Raw genomic sequence first — 21,378 nt, 5'->3', positions numbered from 1 at the left:
AGTGGCGCCATCTTACTGTCATATTATGAGTTATATTCAACCTTTATTATTTTTTTTTTTATTTCCTCTATTTTTCAATGTTTTTCTACTGAACTTCTATATTTGCTAATGTTATATTATTAATATCACCCTGTTGAATTCTGATACACAATTCAGACTGTTGTACATTCTCTCTCCAATTTTTGTTACTCAAGAATACTACAACACTGCTACAGTATTTTCATGTTGTACCCCTGTAAAACATACATGCTAATCCTCAAGGTATCACCTATAGTCGTAACATTATTAATAACTTTCTATTACCTACCAATCATTCTAACCAAGCTACTATGTCCCTGCCACCCAGTTTATCCCGCTCCTAAATCTACAGTACTAAATTCTTTATTATATCACTATTATATCTCATGCTACAGGATATTATTTGTTATTACCAAGCGCACAACCCATTCATCCCAGACAACAATATTAATATACTAGACATCTTATACTTCATTATAAATTTTTAACTGCCTTTTGTCACTTGTTTTTCAAATTATTACTGCTTAGTTATGGTATGCATACACCAAAATATTATAAATACAGCCATGGTGGCGCCATCTTCTGCTCATACCATTAGTTACCTTAGTACTACACCTTTAATTTCCTTTTCTTTGCTATAATTGTATATTGAAATTTTTATCTTTACTACAATTCTGCTACATAATTCAGATTATTGTAATCATTCTCTTCTATTTATGTTACTCAAGGATTTTACATCACTGATTCTATGTTTACATTTTGTCTCCTATTATAACTACATGTATTTATCCAATGTACCACTTTGTAATCCCCTCTTTTGTAACCTCCCTTTTTGTTTTTTCTCCAATAAAAATGTAATCCTTTTTCTTTTGAAGTTGGGAAGGTAGAAGTGTGTGATGGATGTCATCGGCTAATCTTTTCCACATGATGAAATTACTAGCTAGACCTAACCCCACCCTCTTTTATTACAATTTATTTTTAATTTATTAGATTAACAGACCCCCTACTTCATCTTTTTCATTTATATTTCGATCGGAGGTGCGTGCCTAGTGCACAGGTACTCCGTTGCCTAAAAGCAACACCACTCGCCCTTGTATTCTGGAGTGGAAAAAAAAAGGAAAACAAAAATAGAGGTGGATTTGCGGTGAAATTATTTATTTGTTCATTCAATTAATTTTGTAAATTTTTTTTTAATATGTCTAAACAAAAACAATACAAACAAGCCCAAGAAAGCCAATCCCTTTTAGACTCTGCAAATATCTCGATTTTTATTCACGCGATTTTAATATCAATCATCGATTTTCGTATTTACCTGATTTAAAAGTTGCGCATTGCGATTCTTATTTACGCTATTTAAATATCGTACATTGCGATTCTTATTTACGAGATTTAAAAATCCAATATCGTGTTTTGTATTTATGCATTTTTCAAATCTCGATTTTATTATCAAATCTCGATTTTCGTATTTACCTGATTTAAAAGTTGAACGTTGCGATTCTTATTCAGGCGATTTAAATATTGTACAGTGCGATTCTTACTTACGAGATTTAAAAAATCAATATCGCGATTTGTATTTACGAGCTTTTAAAGCCCTATGTAGCAATTCGTATTCACGCGAGCTTAAAATCCAATGTCGTGATTCGTTTTTGCTGTTGTAATATCGCACGATTTAAAAATTATGCATCGTGATCTAAAAATTAAAAAATCATGATTTGTATTTTCGCATTTTTTAAATTCGATGTAGAGCTCATATTTACGTGATTTAAAAGCCTCATATCGGGATTTATAATCACATGGTTTACAAGTTTAAAAATCGCACTTTTTTTGACTTATATATTCTTTTTTCTTGGATTTCCTCTATTTTACTTTCTGACTACTCTCATCCCTGATTTCAGCCAACAGATAATTTATGCAAAATTGTAGGAAAACGGCGGTCATTTTGCTACATCTTCAACAACGATCATAAACTCTTTAAACTAATATATATCAGAATATTTTTTTTCAGCATTAAAATCTACATAATTTTAAAGATTATAGTTATTTTAATTACATTAAGCAAATTAGAAGCTGAAAATTTTAAATTCAACTTTTATAGGTAGCACGCTTAATTATTAATACATACATGAATTATTGTATTAGCAATTTAAAAAAAAAGGGTAAATATTTTTTTTAACTTAACAAAAAGGGAAAGTGTTTTTTAGTGAGAAGCTCTTCTTTTCTCATGAATGAACCATAAAGTATTTCTGAAGGAATTAAAAAAAAATGGTATGTGGCTTAGAAGTTAAAATCTAGAGCTCTATCATTCGTATAATGAACCTGACATTATTAACTTAATTAAACGACAAAGAATAAAGTGGACAGGCCACATTATCAGAATGGACGAAGACTGTACCACAGAAAGTTTTCAATGCCATACCAGTTGACACACGAAAAAGAGGCAGGCCAAATCTGAGATGGATAGATGGCCTAAAAAGACCTTTTGGTCTTAAGAACTACAAACTGGAAAACACTAGGAGGAAAAAGGTTAGCCTGGAAAAATTTTCGTGAAAAGGCAAAGGCTCTCGAATCATTGATGATGCTGAACAAAAATGTTTCTCCAGGACTCAGTAGAATCCCCATACCTCAAACACTTTTCCTGAAGCAATAAAGATAAAATCGATTTGAATTTCCTGTCGATCAGCTAAGGGAAATAAATCACGATTTGGTAGCAGATTATATTTTTCAACAGAAAGAAACCAGGTTGGACAATGCTAGTCAAAAGGCTCAGTCCATCCCTATCACAAGATAATGTTTGTCATTAATTGTTCTGTTGAAAAATAGTGTCCTGATATTTCGGATAGAAAGTTTGAACCCCCTTCATGTTAACTTCACTTTCTGCGTATCTTGGGAAGTTTTAAAGCTGCTAAGATTATTTTGACACACAATTTTATAATTCGTTTATCTAAAGACGTAAAAAATAATTTTTATTCAATGCCTTTAACAATGGTGAAAAATTTTTGACTTGTAAGGTATACAAATTCTTACATCATTTTAAACTATGTAATTTTAAGTAACAAAATACTAAGTTTGAACAAAATAAACTGAATCGTTTCTTTGTTATTAAATTTCATAACGGCCATAATTTTTGAATTTTGTTTAAGAACTATTTCACCCATTTTATTAATTTAAAATAGTTGGAAAAATTATATACCTTAAAATTCAATTTTTCTCCAAACCTTATTTAATAAAAGAATCATGACAATTAATTTCGACCTGGAACTATCTGTGAATAAACTAAATTTATAATTGTAAACAACATATAAGATAAACAGAAATATCTTGAAATATGTTAAGAGTGAAAGTTAATATTATTAATTGTTATGCATATTTTGTTGGTTAAGAATCAAAATCTTGGTTTTTCTAAATTAATTAGTATATTTTGTGGTCAACCTAATCATAAGACCTAACCTAATCATAAGAACAAAAGTTATCCATGAGAATATTAAAACTAAAATATTTGTAAACAGTGGATATATTAAAATCAAGGGGTGTGAATTAAAACCTTTCATTCGATGACCCACACGTAAATTTTAAAATTCATTAAATTTTCCTCAAGATGCTTAATGTATACGAATATTTCAGAATGGGGAGAAGTTTTTTTCTGTTGGTTGAGCAGAAGATTTTCAGTGTTCTCAGGGTCTTATGGACCTGGTCATGATGAGTATACGTCTAAAACGAATTTCCTGGGTGTTGCTACTCATATCTGTAAAAAAAAATTCCACTTGTTTCCCTCGTAGATATTATACACACTATATTATGAGGAAACAACAATGACTGTGCTCTTTTGAGAGCTAACTATATTTATTAGTTTGAATGGCTTGACAAACAGCTGGACATACTTTAATGCTATAGTAAATGAAATAGTTTAGTATAGCTGAAATATCATGGTTAAATATCCCATAGATGACGCTTTGGGTGGTCACTATTATTGAAAAGACGAAAATATGAAACAAAATTCCCTGCTCTTTCCCTTTTATTTTAGGTGATTTTTAAATTCCCTATGGAGCGGCAACCCTGTGATCACTTATAATGACGTTCCTCTCATCCTTAAATTTGCCCCTCAAGGATCCTTTCTCCAAATGCTCTTCCATAGAATGCATTCACATAATCCTTTCTAGAATGAAGTCATAAAATTAGAACTAGTGTGTTTATAAAATATGACAAAATTCTTCACAAAATCATTATTTTATTTCAATTCACGAACACATTTTGAGAAAACGACACACAATTCAAGTGTAAAATACAATTCTGAAGCCTTCTTTAGATGAACATTCTTTGGCAATGATATGATGAGGATACTCAAGAACTGGACAGTGCTATAAATTATGAATAAATATGTTACTGACATCAAAATTATTTATGCATTGTTAGGCTCAACAAATAGATTACTTGAAANCAGCTGTGGCCTTTCCTCTTCTCTACAAAGCGTGTTTGTTCTTTTGAGAAAGGGAAGTAATTCGCGAAAAGGTGTTTTACAGTTTTTCACCCTTCCCTTTATGTTATAGTAGGTACGCAATTACAAAAATGAAAATTTTCATCAACTCTATCTTAACACAATTTCTTGCCTACCTATATATAATTAGAGTACTTTATTTTGTAAAAACATGATGTGGTCTCTTCATATGGGGCCCCCTTGACCGTCGGGGCGGTGCCCCGGCGTAGTTACGGCCCTGTATTCCAGGTGAGTGACCACCTTGATTTTATAAATGTTTTGAGGAAATTTTTGTGAAGATATTATTTCATTGCCTATTTTCATTTGAGATTTATATTTTAAATAAGGCAAATATTTGGAACATGCATGTGAATAACGAATTCCAAAAATAAAAACAATTATATTTTTTTAACTCTTCTGGGTTTTAAAATACATAAAAACAGAAAAATAACTATAAAGACACTATAATTGAATAATTTTGTGTTTATAAATCAGCGTAACATCTCAGGGTGCATAACCAAATTTTTCAATAAAATATAAGCACCTTTTAAGCACTCAAAAATATTTTTAAGCACTATATACATTTACGAAATGCAAAATGATTTGCAAAGACTTTACAAGATCATGATAAAATAACTAGTTTCTGACAAAATGGTGCGCCGAAATAGATCGTGAAAAATTCCCTTTTTTTATTATTGTAAAATACTTCATTCATTTCTACCACTTATCTACTTTTACTTTTAGACAGAAAAAAGCCATTTATTTTAAATAACCATTAAGAGAACAACTAAGTTAGCATTTTGAACTCTGAACTTACTGCGGTATGTAAAAAAAATTTTAGGTTGGATTTTTATGGAAGATTTTTCTTTAAAAAAAATATATATATTGTTTATGGAACAATGAGAGAACATTTACAATGATATTTTGAAGGTCAGTGTGAGTCTTCTACTTTAGAACTCTCCCCCCCCCCCCCTAAAAAAAAACAGGATCCCATGTGCAGTATCCCCTTGTCCACACTATTTTTTACTTTTAGAATGCTTCACTTTCCTCATAGAGCATCATTTTAGGCAAAAGGAAGAATATACTAATGAAAGGGTATGCTTTCCTCCCCTCACACACATCTCTTTTTGTCTCTCCTCTACTCTCCATGTATAGTCTCATTCTAGGTTATAAAAGAAACATTTTTTGTTTTAAATATTTTTGTAAGACTGAATTTTTTTTTAATCACGTATAGTGATGCTGGAAACTGAAGGACTTGCAGTTTTTAGGGACCGTGGGAACCCCGTAATATGATTTTTTCCTTAGAAATAAATTTTGCTGCTGTAGTTTTCCATGACCAATGTTTTAATTATAGAAACTGAAAATTAAATGTATCAAATCTTAAGCAGTGTCGGCACGACACAAAATGTGTACCATCTTAAAGATATTTATTTTTAATGTGGTACAGACAGCAAATAGACCAATGAATTTTTATTAGGTTAAATGAAAAATTTATTAGAATAATATACACAGCAACTGTTATACATACATAATCTGATAAGTATTAGTTGCATAACTTTGCCCTACTCGCCTGTATGTTTTATTAAAAAAATGAACATTTCAATAATAGAATGCAAGTATGAAAACTAAATAACATAAATAATATGTCCTTTGTACAAAATATTTATACAGGGAAATCCCGCCTATTAAAAGTGATTAAATAACTATCATTAAATTTAACTAGTGATTAAATAACTATCATTAAATTTAACTAATTCTGTCCAAGAAACAATATTTGATAATTAAATTTATCTAATAAAAATATTAATGACTTGAATATAACTTCTGTTTCTTAGAATATCTGTATTAAAATTTTGCAAGAATATGGTAGGGGAAAAACACTTCAAATAAATAAACAATAATAAAAATTAACATTTGCTCTCACTTTTTAATCCGATGAATGAAATTAACTTTCAAAATGTAAAAAAACATACATTGTTTTATCAACATCTTATTTCAAACTATTTTAAAAGCTGCGCTTTTTAACTTTATTAAAATAAATGTGTTTATAATTTTAAAACAGGAATAAAACTTCAAACAATGTTATATACATTAAAGAAATGTATGCATTTCTTTTGTAGCAGTTTATTTACACAATTCTTTTTTAATTAATAAAAATTTGAAATAATTTATAAAATGCATGCTTGTTTTTTAGAGTAAATGTTAATATATTTAGAAAAAAAATACTGACTCTTCAATGTGTTAGGAAAAAAAAAGTAAGCAGTCAAAATATATGTGATTTACAACCCCCCATGAACGTTTCTCCCATTTATAAACTCTCATTACAAGGGGGATGAATAATTTCAGTCACATTAGTAGAAGATAATGTTTTCATCTTACTAAGCAGTTACTAAAACATGATGCATAGCTAAATCTTTTAACAAAAAATAAGCACCTTTTAATTACTTTTTAAGCACTCAAAAATATTTTTAAGCACTATATACAAAAACAAAATGAAATATAATTTTCAAAGCCTTTACATGATCATGGTAAAATACCTAGTTTCCGACAAAGAACTCTTTCTGGACTACATTAGCCACCCTAAAAAGATTAGAGATTTTNAATGTCAGGATTTAAAAAACCTGGCATTTTCCCATTAAACAGACTGGTATTTGGAGAAGAGGATTTTTTTTGCAGTTACGTTACTGACCATGAAAACCCGGGAAGCAATGCAAATGCTGCAGAACATAGTGTGATAAATGAAGATCTCTAAGAAAATAAATTAGAAGATGGTCAAACTGTCAACTGGTCAACTTTATAAGATTCATGCTTGTTTTTTAGAGTAAATGTTAATATATTTAGAAAAAAAATATTGACTCTTCAATGTGTTGGGAAGAAAAAAAAGTAAGCAGTCAAAATATATGTGATTTACAACCCCCCATGAATGTTTCTCCCATTTATAAACTCTCATTACAAGGGGGATGAATAATTTCAGCCACATTAGTAGAAGATAATGTTTTAATCTTACTAAGCAGTTACTAAAACATAATGCGTAGCTAAATCTTTTAACAAAAAATAAGCACCTTTTAAGTACTTTTTAAGCAGTCAAAAATATTTTTAAGTACTATATACAAAAACAAAATGAAATATAATTTTCAAAGCCTTTACATGATCATGGTAAAATACCTAGTTTCCGACAAAGAACTCTTTCTGGACTACATTAGCCACCCTAAAAAGATTAGAGATTTTCGGTTCAATTTCAGAGTGAGGAAAATGAAGCTGGAAATTGAGAATCTCTTGCAAAATGCAGCCGAGTTGCACACGAGAGTGCATGAATAATTCTCACTGAATCCAGCTCAGTATATGCACACCCGAACCCGGAAGCATTTCATCAAACATGTAAAATGATGGATGCTTTCATACGCTAAGGAACGACAGTATGCCGAAATACATCGTGTTTGAATGATTTGTGAAAACGTTGAACAGAACAATTTGAAAACCACGCTTTTGCATTATACGTGCCGAACATCGACATGGAAAAGAAAAAAAAATTCTCATTTTCGAAAAGGGAAAATTAAGCAGTTTTTAAAAACACCCCATAAAAAAGCACCTTTAAGGGCTTTCAAAAATCGAAAATAAGCACCATTAAGCACTTTTTAAATACGCTACGCACCATGTGAAAGGTTAAAATGCACCTTAGAAAACTTGGGCAGACAGAATCCATATTTAGCAGGAAACAAAAAACCTGCTGAAATTTCTTTGGCTAATTTTATATTAGTGATACATTTATAATATTTAAAAGAAAAAAATTATTGAAAGTTGTCAAATTAAGCATTGACCTTAATGAAAAATTGGATCTTAAGCCTTTTTCCTTTTTTAATAGATTACAAACACTTTCTTCATATGTTAACCATAACTATTACAGCAATTATAAAAGTAACATGCTATTTATTTAAAATTTGTCATTTGATACGATCTTCAATGATACAATAACTGGAATAGATTGCATACAGATTGACTTACAGTTCTAACAACAAAAAAATCAATCTAAAGAAAAGAATAATTGTTTACAGAGATACAAAACACCCGGTTGCATTAAAGCCACTTCACGTTTCAAAAGAACATACTTATTCTGTTTATATTATTTTAAAAAAATAAATAAATTCAATTGAATTGGAGTTAATGAAGGGTGAAAATTGTATCATTACATGTCATATCAATATAAATTAAGCATGTATCTTCAAAATGAATAAATGTTCCAATGGAAGGGAAGCTCTGTAGTGAAGATCCCTTACATCAGTGTTTCTCAAACTTATGATTTTTGTGTACCCTTTCTAAATTTTTCGTAACGCTGTGTACCATTAATAAAAAAAATTTATGTATTTTTTACTATAAAAAAATTGCACAAGAGTCAAAAATCACAACTGTCTGTTGATACCACTAAAGATTAAATATTAACAATGCCTCTCTGCAAAAAATAGCCAATAGAAAAATATGTAATCGTAAATTTTCATTGCTAGATTTATTTTTAAATAAACTTTTTTGAAATTTTCGCTTGCTGCAAGATACTTTGCATAAAAATGCGTACCCCCTCTAAACTGTTCCCGTACCCCTGGGGATACGCGTACCACACTTTGGGAAACACTGCCTTACATAGATGATTTTGCAAGAGTGCCGTAAATATTTATGTTTGGGCTAAAAGATTGGTTAGCACAAAATGAAAATGTTGTCTGTTGTTTCAATATAAGTTGATATTTTATTATTAGGAAAAATTAAGTCACAGGTTTGAAGAACCAGTTACTAGAAAATAATACCAGTCTGTACACATTGTGCATGTTGCTGTTAAACTTCTTTAAAAAAAGATAATAGAGTTAATTAAAACAAAAAATTACAATAGAGAGATTGTGCATTGCATAATGTGTAATATTCTATTCCATAACAAAATCTAAAATATCTTTTTATAAAAATAAAAAAATCTTTTTATAGCTAGTCCAAAAGACCATCAATAGTTATTTTAAGGGGGTGCAAATCAAATTTCAGAGGTCTTTAACCGATGGACCACCGTTAATTTGTAGCTTGATGAGGTTTGAATTAAAAATCTGACGTTAGAAAAACTAATATAAATTGTGGTTGCACATGGTCAGAAAAGCATAGTTTTGCAAACATGAAAATATAATTTGGGTGTATCAATAATGTATAATAAATGTCCATAAGTAAAAATTATTTTAATAAATCAATAGATATTCCATAGAAGAAAGAAATTTACCTTCCAGGCTGTCTGTGTAAATGGAATGTGGCGCAGTCTTCTGGTGTTCCTCGTTTGTTGTACGGAAGAAGGGTCGAATTGCATAGTCGTAGACAATGTCAGAGCCATTTCTCTCCTGAGGTGCATAACACCAATACAAGAAGCCACACTGTGAAGAAGACAAATTTATTAGGCATGAAACCACATCAGTGACTTTCTGTTCAGGCTGACAGTTTAAAATATGAAAGGACAACAAGTTAATCAAGAAAAAAAAAAGATTTTCTTTGGGAGCATATCTGTGATAAATGAGATCCATAAATAAAATTTAAAAAAAAAAAAGACTCTTAAAAAACCCAAAAAACACTAACAGGGGACTGTCCAGATATTTTGTAAAATTGTGAAAAAATTACTAGTAATTTGTGAATATAAAATAAACGTTAAGTCACATTCTTTCAACTAGGGTCCTGTTATTGCAAAAAACCTCTTTGAAGAGTTTTTGAATTGTAAAGACATTCAAGATTATGCTCAACACTGTAAAATTATAATTATAAAAATTGAATTTTAAAAAATAAACAACAATTGCTGCTTCTAAATTAGAGATGCAACATACAAATATTTGGTATTTAGCCTATACTGCTGAAAGCAGAATATTCATTTCGGACGAATAAAGGAAGATTCCTGGGAAAGGTTTATTCGATTAACAAAATAACAATGAAGATAAACAAATTTGTGAAGGGTCCGATTAAAAGATAAATTATTTTGTGAAGGGTCCATTTTTAAATTAAAGTATTTTGTGAAGGGCCCGTTTTTATGAAAAGATATTTTGTGAAGAAACCGTTAAGGGACCCTAATTTCTTCTAAACAGACCCTTACCTAATGACACTATTTCTGTTACAAGTTCAATTTTCTTTGGAAAATATATACAGGTATTTAATTTAAAATTTATTTTGATGGATATATTATTGTTTTTCAAAAAGTAAAAATCTTTTTTGTTGGAGATAATATTAAATGATTTTTCTTTATATGTTAATAAATGTTCTCTTGACACTACAAGAATAAACTATATTGAAAATAACAACCTTTGTTTGTTTATTCTCTCTCATACAGCTTTGTATTAAACCATATCAAGAAATTCTAAAAAGGTGTCTGCAGTCATGAATTCTTAAAGACAAAATGTATCTGTTACATTTTAGATTTTCAAATTCATGACTTAACAAAGTTACTATTTTCTCCAACAATAACACAACAGTAAATTTAAAAAAACATTATTATAACATTAATTGAAATGATAGGTACAACCGAAAACTGCTATACTCTGCATCTTCATATTTATAGATCTTAAAAACAGAGTAAAGAAAGAGTTGAAGCAATAAAATAGCTGGGAAAAAAATACAAAAGCAAATAATTTTTTTTTCTCTGAAGAATTATATTCTAAAGATACTTTTCGTATTCATCAGAAAGAAAGAAACACTCCTGATTTTTCTGTTCTTATTTCGGAATTTTAAAAAAAATTCGGCAATGACTGGCTTGCTTCACCTAGAATTTTAAATTGACAAAATAAAAAATAATAAAATTTTTAAATCACAGAAGTTTGAAAGATAATTTGATCTAGAAATGATGTTCCTTCTTTCATTTTTTGAAAGAACATGATAAAAACATTTTATATTTTAATAAAATATGATTGTGAGGGGGGACTTTATTGCAAATTCAGATATTCCGAAAACAATGAAATTGAGGAGTGGGGGGTAAATTCAATTTTAAAAATTAGATTTTTCAGTGACCAAAGTCCATGACTTTCTATGATATTTTTTAAAAAAATAGCAAAAACCATGGCGACAAATTTTGTTCAATACCAAAATTCATGACTTTCCAGGTGCGCAGATACCCTGTACCTATCAAATATGAGAGAAGAACCATCCTAGTAAAATAGCAGGCTATTTTCAGGGTGGGTGAAAAATGAAAATTAATCCATCCCAATCAGTAGAATTTGGCTGAATCCTTTCCTTATCCCACAAAAATATAGGATAAATCACTTTTTTTAAATATTGGATGTAGTATATCTACCACTACAAAAACACAATTCCAATTCACTAGTATATAAGACATGTTAACGATTCTTGGGGTACTTATTCACACACAACGTTGGTCTGTATACACTAGATTGCTAATGGCAACATAGGAGCGATAACGATTGTGAACTTAATACAGCTCTCACGATCAGTACAGTAATTTTATTACAGCTTCTCACAAAAACAGCAATGAATTCACTAGTCGTATCCATTCATCGACAGATAAAATTCTGGTGGGAGAGTACTGAAGTGTATCTATCACTACAAAAATGCAATTTCAATTCACTAGTATATAAGATATGTTAACCCAATTCTACCTTTTCATAGATGAAGGTTGACAAGTTCGATAATTACTCTCTCTCCCCACATAGGATATCCCCCCCCCCAAAAAATATACAGGACAATGGCGAAGCCTGACTAATTCTTTTAAAAAAAAGTAATGGTAAAATTTAGAACTTTATATATTTTGGGTGTTATAAAAAGCTATGTAAATATTTGTGAACATTTCTTCTTTTAGGAGGAAATAGTGCGCTTCTAGTGCCCAGCTATTTTTTAAGTCAAAAATTAACCCAGCATAAATCTTCAAATAACAGCCACAATTAATCTAAAACTCATTTTTATTTGCACATGAATAACTTTACACACTATTAGGATAACCAGGAACTGCAAGAACAGTTTCCGCAGAAAACTTAGCCTGCAACCATTGCAATTTCGCCTCATAAATGACTCAAATCAACATAACAAAAATACCACTCTTCACATCAACAAGTTTAAATCCAAAAGCAATTACAAAATGTAATGTGACAGAAAATTAATTCCTAAACCAAAATTTTAATCACATAATTCCACAAAAAATATTACGTATCAAACCAAAACTTCAAGGAATCTTTCTTTACTTAACCAAACAACTCTATCCTATTTGTGCAATAACAAATCTGATTTTACATCGCACACATAACATGGCAATCTACTTTCACAATCGCCACCTGGAACTTTCTGTTTACAATTTTTCCAACCTACAAATTGAAACTAGATTATCAGCTGGTGCTGAACTTGGCGATAAAAAACAATTTCAAAAACGGGTGTGTACAGATATCAAAGCTGCATCTTTTTTTTTTCTTTTCATTCACTGGGGAATGAGATGCAGTATAAACTAAACCCTGATCGAGGCGGCACACCCCTTTTTAGGGTGGCATCCGGTTACATCACAACTGGTGCCAGCAAACTATTCCCCCATTACCTACGTAGAGAAAAAGATTCTTTCGTATAACATGCGGTTCAATTTTCGATCAGAATTCAGAAAAAAAGCTGTAAATTATAAATTTGTTTTTGTTCACACACCTTGAATATCCAATATCCTGGAAGCCAGTGAAGGAAGAAAATGAATGTTTCAGCAAAATTCAAAGCAGCATGAATGAGCCAGTATATCAACCACTTCTTCTCAACTAAAGGATTTGGTTTTTCTAAGGCTACAAATCTAAAACATTCAAAATGCTTTTTAACATACAGTAAAGGAAGATTTCAGATGATAAATAGTTCATTAAACAATTATTTTTCCTTAATGAAGGATCATTTAGTAAAAGAATATTTTTACTCCTTGATGAAAAGTAGTGGGAGATTATTGTACCTACGGCAAGTAGGTGACGAAACTCGTGGAAGGAAGTTTTATCATTTCAATCCAGTTTAAATATTAGTATTCATTTTCGAGCTACTTTCTACACAATTTTTAAATAAGCAAAAAATAAATATTTAAATTTTTTTAAAAATCAAAATAATAAATTTTTTAATATTTTACGTTAAAGAGTTTAGAAAAACTTACATTTTATAATTATATTAAGAACCATCAAAATAACAATAAAATTTTATTAATACAACTGAATATAGATACTACTGAAAATACACATTGAATTATCCATTACAAATGGCATGCTAATGTTAAAAATCAAATAATATTAAGTATTATGAATACTTAAATAATATATGCAAATTCTAAAATTCTCTATAAAATTACAATAAATGAAAATTTAAAAAAAAAAATTAAATGTGATCCATTTTAAATGTTTCGGTACTATCTTAAATCTGTTTAAATTGGAGTTATTTTTAAAAGACTTATTGTTAAACAGCCCTGTGGCTGAAAGATTTTTACTTTGATCTTTTAATGTAAAAATATTACGTTTGCTTAACAATATCAACATGGATTAACATACTTAAATAAGGATTCTGAAAGTATTTCGGTTTATCCTTTTGCTTTCTTTAAAACTCTTATACTTGTCAGTGCATGCACTCTTCCATACCTGTTTTGATGCTCCAATTTTTTCCCTCATATCACAATGGTGACACCACTTATTATTTCGGTCCTAGAGAGAGCTTTCATACTCTGATGTACCCTTAAACTTGTTGGTGACCTTTCCAGATAGGTTGCCAAGATAGTTAGGATAAAAATTACACAAACAAATATAGGTCTGGGTATAATATATATTAGTAGAAATAGACAGGGTGGCAAATTTTTCAACAAACAATTAGTAGCAGATTTTAAGTACTTTTCAAGCACTCAAAAAAATTTTTTAATCACTTTCCAAAAAAAAAAAAAATCTTAATTAGGATCTATGCAGTCATAAAAATTATTATTTTCTTTGGTTTAAAGTTCTTAAGTTATAAGCAGAAAATCAATAAAATTCAAAAACTTTACATAATCACACTAAAAATAGCTAATTTCGATATATAGTGCGCAGAAAATTGCGAAAATCATGCATTTTTTGTGATTTAGAACGACAATCGACGTGTCGAAGAAAAAATCTTTTTTTAAAAGGTAGAAATTGAAGCACTTTTTACAAAATCCGAATAAAAAAAACACCTTCAAGGACTTTTAAAAAATGTAAATCAAAAATAAGCACTTTTTAAAAGAATAGAATATTTAAAAAAGTTATAAAATTTAAAAAAAAAAACTCATTAAATTTGAAAAAAAATTAATTAAATTTAATTTATAATTAAAAATTAGTTAAATCAAAATTAATTAAATTTAATCTTTAATTAAATCTACGATTCAATTTTTGAAAAGGGAAGGGAAAGAGAAACAAATTTATTAACTTACTTAACAGTCCCTCAAACAATGAGATATTCAGTTCTAAGCAATGAAATCTGTCAAATTGATAATTAATGAAATTAAAATGTGACATCTGCTGATATGACATTTAAAATACAAGTATTGTAGTTTGGTACAATATTATTTGTTCATGTGCATTACTATTGTTTGCTCATGTGTAAGCATGATGTGCAATGTTTTAAAACGTATAAATGAAAATATAAAAAGTAAGTTCTAGGTTATAATGAAAATACATCCTATTTTCTTTTAAGTATTAGATTATCAAATTTGCATTTCACGTGCCACTAAGTATATGTTGCTTTGTTTATAATAAAACCTTAGACAGATATTACGTTTGATAAAGAGGATAGATGAAGCCAAATCCACTCATGATTAATGAAACACCGTGTTGAAGCAATAATCCAACCAAGAACACTGATGATGCTCCTGTATAAAAAGAAATTTAATTAATTCAGACAATCTCGAATAATCATATACAATAGTCAAACTAATGAGCGATGAAATACTTGATAGATGGTTTGGAGGAATGGGTTTTCACATATCATCCACCCAGTTTCACTAACAGCCAAAGTTATCAACTTTGTTGCAGAAGAACTTAAAAGATTTCTAGCAGAAAGATTTTTCTTTTGAAACGTAAAAAACTTTACTTTTTTTACAGAAATTTACGCGTAATATTTGAATCCTGCATTTAGATAATCGCTTTTTTCACCAATAGTATTGCAAATCAATGTAATGTGTGCCAATTTCATATATGCTACGTTGAAATAGAATGGGATTGCATTAATTATGAAAATGTTGAGTAGAACAATGTCTTCTTGCATAATTCGTGGAGAAAATCAACATGGTAAAAAAAACTCACTCTGGAAAAGGGAAAATTAGGCACTTTTTAAAAACACCCAAAGAAAAAAAGCACCTGTAAGAGCTTTTAAAAAACAAAAATAAGCACTTTTTAAAAAACACTACCCACTTTCCTCATTTTTGATTACAAAATTTACAGAATTTCTTTTAGTTTCATTTTAGGCAAACTCATGTTCAGCAGAAATAATTCCGACACTTTTGAGGTGTTCTTCATTAAATGAAAAAGATATGTTTAATCATTGAAAGAGATTCAATAAGTTTGCTTCCAATCTTATTTAGGCTTGTATTTTCTCACCCTATTTATTAGGCTAATTTATAACTAATGTACACACGTAAAATTGAGATACAAGGGAGATAAGACAGACTAGAAATGGTGCAAATCAGATCACATTTGTCTTATTTACAATTAACAAATATAAACAGTCATTTAAGATAAAACAACAATTATATTTATAAGCTATCTATTTATTTACCTCACACAAGAACTGCCCAATGGGCTAGTGACGACGGTCTTGGAAACATTCCTGGGGATGATCCGTCGACACACCATCACAATCCTGTGATAGCCACTTTCTTAATTTAGACATAGATCTGAAGGGAAACTTTCTCCAGGTACCCATGATAACTGCTCAACGACCACAGGACAGATTTTACGATGCGTCATGTACTCTGTAGGTCTCTAAGCAGAGTCATAGAGTCAAGGATCGAAGTTCTCTAACTAGCCCCAGTTAACTATTTATAAGAAGAAATTACCCTCTGTAAGGGACAACATTTGATGGAAACAAATAATCAAAGACTATTTAGGAAAAGTGACTCAAAATAATCTTTGCAGAATATTCAGAAACCCATCTTCGAAATGGTAAATATAGAAAGCAGTTTGAAAGATTTTGTTAGAAAATTATTATTAAATAAATATTTAGTGTATCTACCACTGCAAAAATATAATTACAATTTACTTGTATATAACACACATTAACTAGATTCTATGTTGGGGTACCTTTACATAAATAACGGTTGGCATTGTCGATAACTACTGTCCCCAAATTGGTGACCCAGATTTGATGTGAACATGCCTACCTTGACAGAGACTCCCACTTTGATAATAACATGCCTACTTTGACAGCAACGGCCACTTCTATTTGAGCACGCCTACTTCGATGGATGGTCCACAGTGAAAAGTTGACAGTTGTTACTCAGTCTCGACCACACACAACGTATACACTGCTAATGGCAACACATGAGCGACCTCGACCGTGAACTTAATACAACTCATACGATCAGCACTCAAAAGTCTGGTGATCTCAATACAGCTCTCCTGGCTTCTCACGAAACAACAATGAATTCACTATTCCTATCCGTTCATCGAGTTCTATCACAGATATAATTCTGGTGGGGGAGTACTGAAGTGTATCTACCACTAAAAAAATGTAATTCCAATTCACTAGTATATAAGACAGGTAAACTCTATTCCAGACAGGGGGTACCTTTTCATAGATGAAGGTTGAGAATGTCACTAACTACTGACCCCACAAAATGTAGTTGTGCTTAAGTAAAGTGTTCCAAGGATTTTTGTCCAATTCTCAAATTTAAAAAACATATTCATTTAAAAAAAAAACTTAGGTGATCTTTATTTACCCCAGAAACAGTGATTGTGAATTATCCCGGGTATATAAATCATAATTATAGCTGTATAAAATGCAAGTATTGTGCAGGATTTAATGTGTAGTAAAATGTCCCCAACGTTAATAAAGTAACTTGTTTCAGGTTTTTGTCAGATTTATACAGTCTTTGATGTATCAAATCCAAAACCAATTTTTGACATCAAAATCCTAACCTTACAATTAGGATATGTGCACTAATAAATTTTTCCTTCTTCTTCCTATTGGTGAAAGATCTTTGTAAATACATTAATAAAACATAAAATAATTTCCAAAGACTTGACATGATCATCAAAAAATAACTTCTAGTATCTGACAAAGAACTTTTTTCTCGATTATATCAGCCACTGTAAAAACAATTTATACAAAATTTTAAATATATTCAATATTGAATGGCTTATTCTATTTTTTAAATAATAATTATTACTTTATTTAAGTAAAAAAAAATAATATAAAATCATAATTAAATTAACTATTATTTAAAATTTTTATTGAGTGCATTTTTTATATTAAAATAAAAGTTATCTAAAAAAGCATATTCAACAAAATATTGACATGATTAATATTATTGACCAGTACTGAATTTATAAAGATATGTTAAGAATTAAGCAAACTAAGAAATTCATATTACAAATGACCCCTAAAAATGTTTATTATTATTTGTTACCTGGTTAAGGATTACTTTAATGAAATGATTTAACAAAAATTTAAGTACTTTTGACATGTAAATACAATGAGTATTGAAGCTAAACATTTTTATCAGAAGTAAATCATTATATGGTATAATATATATTTTAACCATATAAAATATACATAATTAATCAGGAATGTGTCTAGGTTTTTCTGAGAGGTACCTATTTTGTGAAAATTTAGACATAATTTGTGAAAATTAAAAATTATATTAAAAAATCAACACAAAAATATGGATTTATCGTTTCTTACGAGATACAAAAATACAATTTTAAGAAAAAAGTATTTTGTGAAATTACCGTTTTTCCGTAAGTGGAATTTGTGAAGGTACCGTTAAACGGTAGTAAATTTGGCCTGGACAAACCCCTGTTATTATAGAAGTAAAATTATATGGTAAATTATATAACATATTTTTTTGGAATGAAAAATCTTTTTACTAAACATAAGATATTTTGTGGCATTTTAAAACATTGAAAGTCCCTCACTTTATCTTGCCTCTAAATATTATAAAGTTCTCATAGAACAACTTAAGAGTACAAATTTTTTTAAAATTAATACAATAATTGAAAAAAAAAGTAATAAAGTAGAATAAGAGTTTTTAAAAATTTTATGCCATTAGTAGGGTTGCCTCAGAAAAAAATAGTTTCTTTTAGTTTTCTAAAGCATGAAAATAGTTGCCGAAAACTATGAAAATAGTTGCCTAAATAAAAACAAAATATCCTTAGAAATAGGATTAAAATTTTAATAAATGACTAAATTGTCATATACCATGATCCATTTAGTTAAGTTGGTGGCACTAAATTTTTATATAAAAAAAATTAGTAGTATATTTGCAGAAATTAAATGCTTTTACAAGAATTCATTCAAAAAGTAAAAAAAACTTTTTCATAAAAAAAACATATACTTTTTTTTAAAAAAAGTTTCCCTTTTAGTGTTCTATGTCCTTTCTTCTGTGTGATTGTGACCCGCCCTATAAACGGGTTTGTGGTTGTGGCAACGCTACTCCAGCGCCGTGGTTTAGCCATAGGTGCTCACTGGGTAATGATAAGAGAGTAGCAATTCTGGCATTTATGAGACCAATGGAAAATAGACCCAAGTGCCCGCCATTAAACAATACATATATAATGAAAAGTGATTACTCAAATTTGAAATTCATGCATCTTAATGTCCTATTAAAAATTGGGTTTTTTAATATCATGGGAATTTTGCACCAATTGAAAAGGTGATTGAGAAACCAAATAGACTTACAATAGAATCTGTGCAAATTGAACGAATTAAAAAGTGATAACACAAATTTACAATTAAAAATTTATTTTTTGGAGAAAAAAATTCAGTGCGTTCAGAAGCTCCCGCGGGCTCTAGGTTTTCAATCCAATTTATGCTAAAGAAAGCATCACTAGTACAGAAAAGTCTTTAAAAAAATAATAAATTGTTGCTTCTTTAGCCTTTTCAGGTAAAAGAAAGTTGCCTTTTACCGAAAATAGTTGCATTTTAGTAGCCTGCGGCAACCCTGAATTAGTGGACGCTTAAGATTATGCTTAAAACTCTAAATTAATTCTCAAATTTAATGAATAAAAGGGAAACTTTTTCTGGGTATCCACATGAAAATACATAATTATTGAATGATCACCTTGTCAAGTTTGAGGATCCATAAGTAGTAATCTAGTACATGGTACTGATTTATCGCATGGCCATTAGCTTGCCAGTGACAAAGGCGCTTCATCAACAATGAAATTAACAAGAAAAATAAACTTTTCAATGCTCAGTTGGATGGAATCGGGGAGCCTGAAAATCTCTTACAAAGCGAAGCAGAATTTCACAAGAGACGACAAAAATACTTACGACCGAATCCAGCTTAATATGTGTGTAGCTGTGAACCCACGAGTGTTTAATCAAAACATTGAAGTCTTCGTACGCTAAGCCAAAATTAATTGAGGTTGAATGAATTGTGAAAACCTTTAATAGAACAATGTGAGCAGTCTTTTTGCATAATTTGTAGCAAAAATCGACATAGAAATCTCATTTTGAAAATTAAGCACTGTTATTAATTAAAATGATTAGGCACACAAAACACCCAATAAATAAGTACTTTTAAGGGTTTAAAAAAACGAAAATAAGCACCTTTTAAGAACACTTAGCATCCTGTCTACTAAATTCTACAAGTGTTTTTCAGCCAATAGATTACAGGTTCATTAGAAATTTTAAAGCGAACTTTCACAAACTTTAATTGCTTCTCAATAGACAAGAGAAAGTAAGAACATACTCCAATCCCAATATAAACATGAAAAAAATAATGAAAGCGATGATCAAACGGGACCTTCAATAAATGAATCTACCTTTCGAATTGAATCCAATACAATGGTTTTGGAGAATACTAAAATATTTTTTTTTAAAAGCAGGGGTATAAGTGGATCCGAAAAACAATATTACAATAAACAGACAATAGAAAAGAAAACTTTCTTTGTATTGTGCAGAAATAAAGCAAACATTATATTTTAAAATTTAGTAACTGTTTATGAGAGTTTATAATTTTTTTCCACGAATCCGCACTCGATAACGAGCAAATGTGTTCGTCATAAGCGAGTTCGACTGCTTATATACATAAATCATTACCCAAAACAAGATAGACTCGGTTCACATTTAGAGAGACTTCTGCTTGGTCCAACATAGGCTTATACCAATGATTATCACGCAACTTTTTTTCCAATTTTATAAAAGTTTCAGTGCCTTCCACAGTTTGCAGATTTAATGAATCGTAGAAATTGTTGACTGCCATGAATAATTTAGACTCTGGAAATAATCGCGAATACAAAATATAAATTAAGAAGTTTCAAAGCAAAAAAAGTATTTGGAAAATTGAACTACTACATAAGAACTACTAATTAACAAGATTTGAATTTTGATGATAATGATCACTGGCGATCAGTTTTGGAGCTTTATGCAGTTTGCAGCTTATAGCTCTCCTAGCTTCTACCAATAATTATTTGGACACCTATGGTCCTGAGAGACGTCACGCCCTCCGCCGGTACATATCGTGTAGGGAATAACATCGGCATTAGTCCCATGCAAGATGCAACGCAGTTCGGAGCTCTCTGATTTCGAAAAAGGTATAATTGTCAGGTATCACAAAAATGGCCGATCCCTAAGGGACATATCTAGCGAGCTGAATTACCCAAAATTCGACAGTGGCCAATGTGATTAAGAAGTGGTAGGTAAGCGGTGAGAGTTGGAATGTGCCCCGAGTTGGAAGACCAACAAAACTGGGAGATAGAGACTGACGGGTTTGT

General features: G+C 29.9%; 1 protein-coding gene across 2 annotated transcripts; it reads right to left on the bottom strand.

Annotated features, from left to right (window-relative positions):
* Positions 1-4,223: 4,223 nt before the first annotated feature.
* On the bottom strand, positions 4,224-21,014 carry LOC107441407 (receptor expression-enhancing protein 5). 2 transcript variants are annotated; one of them, XM_043054212.2, is made up of 5 exons: positions 20,705-21,012; positions 15,218-15,311; positions 13,124-13,259; positions 9,735-9,882; positions 4,224-4,373 (listed from the first exon to the last, which is right to left on the bottom strand). In XM_043054212.2, exons 1-5 carry the CDS (start codon positions 20,865-20,867, stop codon positions 4,357-4,359), a joined length of 558 nt encoding a protein of 185 aa, XP_042910146.1. In that variant the 5' UTR covers positions 20,868-21,012; the 3' UTR covers positions 4,224-4,356. The 2 variants fall into 2 exon arrangements, with proteins under 2 accessions (XP_042910146.1, XP_042910147.1); XM_043054213.2 differs by lacking the exon at positions 13,124-13,259 and having other exon boundaries at positions 20,705-21,014.
* Between the last annotated feature and the right edge of the window lie 364 nt (positions 21,015-21,378).

The sequence above is a fragment of the Parasteatoda tepidariorum genome, chromosome 6, assembly GCF_043381705.1.
Source record: "Parasteatoda tepidariorum isolate YZ-2023 chromosome 6, CAS_Ptep_4.0, whole genome shotgun sequence".
Classification (NCBI taxonomy): Eukaryota; Metazoa; Arthropoda; class Arachnida; order Araneae; family Theridiidae; genus Parasteatoda; species Parasteatoda tepidariorum.
Note: the sequence above shows the minus strand (reverse complement) of the source record. Positions and strands in the feature narration are given on the sequence as shown.